Source organism: Peromyscus eremicus, chromosome 3 (genome assembly GCF_949786415.1).
Source record: "Peromyscus eremicus chromosome 3, PerEre_H2_v1, whole genome shotgun sequence".
NCBI classification, from domain to species: Eukaryota; Metazoa; Chordata; class Mammalia; order Rodentia; family Cricetidae; genus Peromyscus; species Peromyscus eremicus.
The window spans coordinates 82,197,322-82,199,225 of record NC_081418.1 but is presented as its reverse complement, the minus strand read 5'-3'; the positions used below and the strand labels follow the sequence as shown (position 1 = coordinate 82,199,225).

General features: G+C 41.9%; 1 gene segment (V, D, J or C); it reads left to right on the top strand.

Moving 5' to 3' along the window:
* The first annotated feature begins 262 nt into the window (after nt 1-262).
* On the top strand, nt 263-1,129 carry LOC131906376 (Ig kappa chain V-II region 26-10-like). The segment is given in 2 exon segments: nt 263-311; nt 699-1,129. Coding segments are annotated over 2 exon segments (480 nt in total).
* The last annotated feature ends 775 nt before the right edge of the window (nt 1,130-1,904 follow it).

The following is a 1,904-nucleotide window of genomic DNA, read 5'->3' as shown; positions in this document are numbered from 1 at the left end:
TCACATTCCTTCATCAGATAAGCACCAGGAGGCCTCTCTTGGACACAGAAACAGCTTTGCTCATTTTTATCACTTTGTTCTGACTCTGATAAAGAAGGAGGGGCCAGCATGAAAATCCTCATAACTCTTTCCTCTACCTGTACTGCAGCACTAACCCAGGCCTTTGCATATTGCTCCCTAGGGAGGACCCACCCTTCTTAGTCTGAGATAAACGTAGTCCTCTTGTAGTGACTGATCAGTCTCTTCAGACTGCCTCCTCAAAATGAAGTTTCCTGTTGTGCTGTTGGTGCTGCTGGTGTTCAGGATTCCTGGTAAGAACACTGAGGAAGGAGGATGGGTAGTGGGGATGAGTCCTGAGTCTTACTGCTGATCACATGGGTTCTGTCCATGTAGAGAAGATGGATCTTATCCTCCAGGACGGGATCCCTGAGATTTACATCTGTGAGTGGGAGGACCCAGATGGGAAAGAACCTGTATTATAATGAAGATTATGATAGAGATGGACTGGGATGGTCTAAATTATAGCTAGAAACCCTTGGGGCTATTAGTTCATTTTTTTTCTTAAAAAGCAAATTTTAGTGTAATAAAGAATTTTATGTAATTTAAACATCTAAGTTGAAATAAATATATAAAAAAAGAAATCCCAGATTGTTCATGAAGTTTGTCCATGACTTTGTACTTCTCTCTCATTATTTTAGCTTCCAGATGTGATATTGTGATGACCCAAAGTCCACTGTCCCTGCATGTCAGCCTTGGTGATCAAGTTTCTATCTCTTGCAAGTCTAGCCAGAGTGTCCTCTATAGTAATGGAAACACTTATTTGAAATGGTACCTGCAGAAGCCAGGCCAGTCTCCACAGCTCCTCATCTATGAGATTTCCAACCGATTTTCTGGGGTCCCAGACAGGTTCAGTGGCAGTGGGTCAGACACAGATTTCACACTCAAGATCAGCAGAGTTGAGCCTGAAGATCTGGGAGTTTATTTTTGTCTCCAAGCTTCTTATTTTCCTCCCACAGTGATTCAGACCTTAACAAAAACTTCCTTTCTTGGGGTAACCCAGCTGCCAAATAAGTTATTTTTCTGTGTGAGAGAGAGAATGGTGCTGAGAAACCTTATTATTTGCAGCTGAAGGCCTTACACTTCACTGGTCATGCATTTCTGGTCCCATCAACAGCAACAACAATGATATTTCATCTGTCTCAGGAAATTGGTGAACATGTCCCCTCTCATCAACTAGAGATAATAAGTTTAAAGCTAAACGAAAACTTACTCTGATTCTATAGGTGTTATCTGCTTAAGTGACTCAAAATTATCGATTAAAGCAGTTAGGAAACTGAGACTTATTCCTTTGTTTAACTGTCTCCTGTACTATTATTTCTGAGTCAATCTTCTCTTGCTCTGAAGATACGCTATGACCATGTCAACTCTTATTAAAAGGAAGCATTTATTCAGGGCGTGCTCACAGTTTCAGAAGTTTAATCCAGTGTCAGGGCAGGAAGAATAGTAACATACAGGCAGACATGGACCTGGACAAATAGCTGAGAATTCTATGTACAGATTTGTAGGCAGCAAGAAGAGCAATCCACTTGGCCTGATTTGGGCTTTTGGAAACTTCAAAACCCAATTTCAATGACAGTTCCTCCCACAAGGCCACATTTCCTAATCCTTTCAAATAGTGCTTTGCTGTGGATATCGCTCTGTGTAAATAAACACTGATTGGCTGGTAGCCAGACAGGAAGTATAGGTGGGACTAACAGAGAGGAGAATTGAGGGAACAGGAAGGCAGAGAGGGAGACTGCCTGGAGCCGCAGCCAGGACAAGCAAGATGTAAGGTACCAATAAGCCACGAGCCACGTGGCAAAGTATAGATTAATAGAAATGGACTAAATATAGGAGTAAGAGCT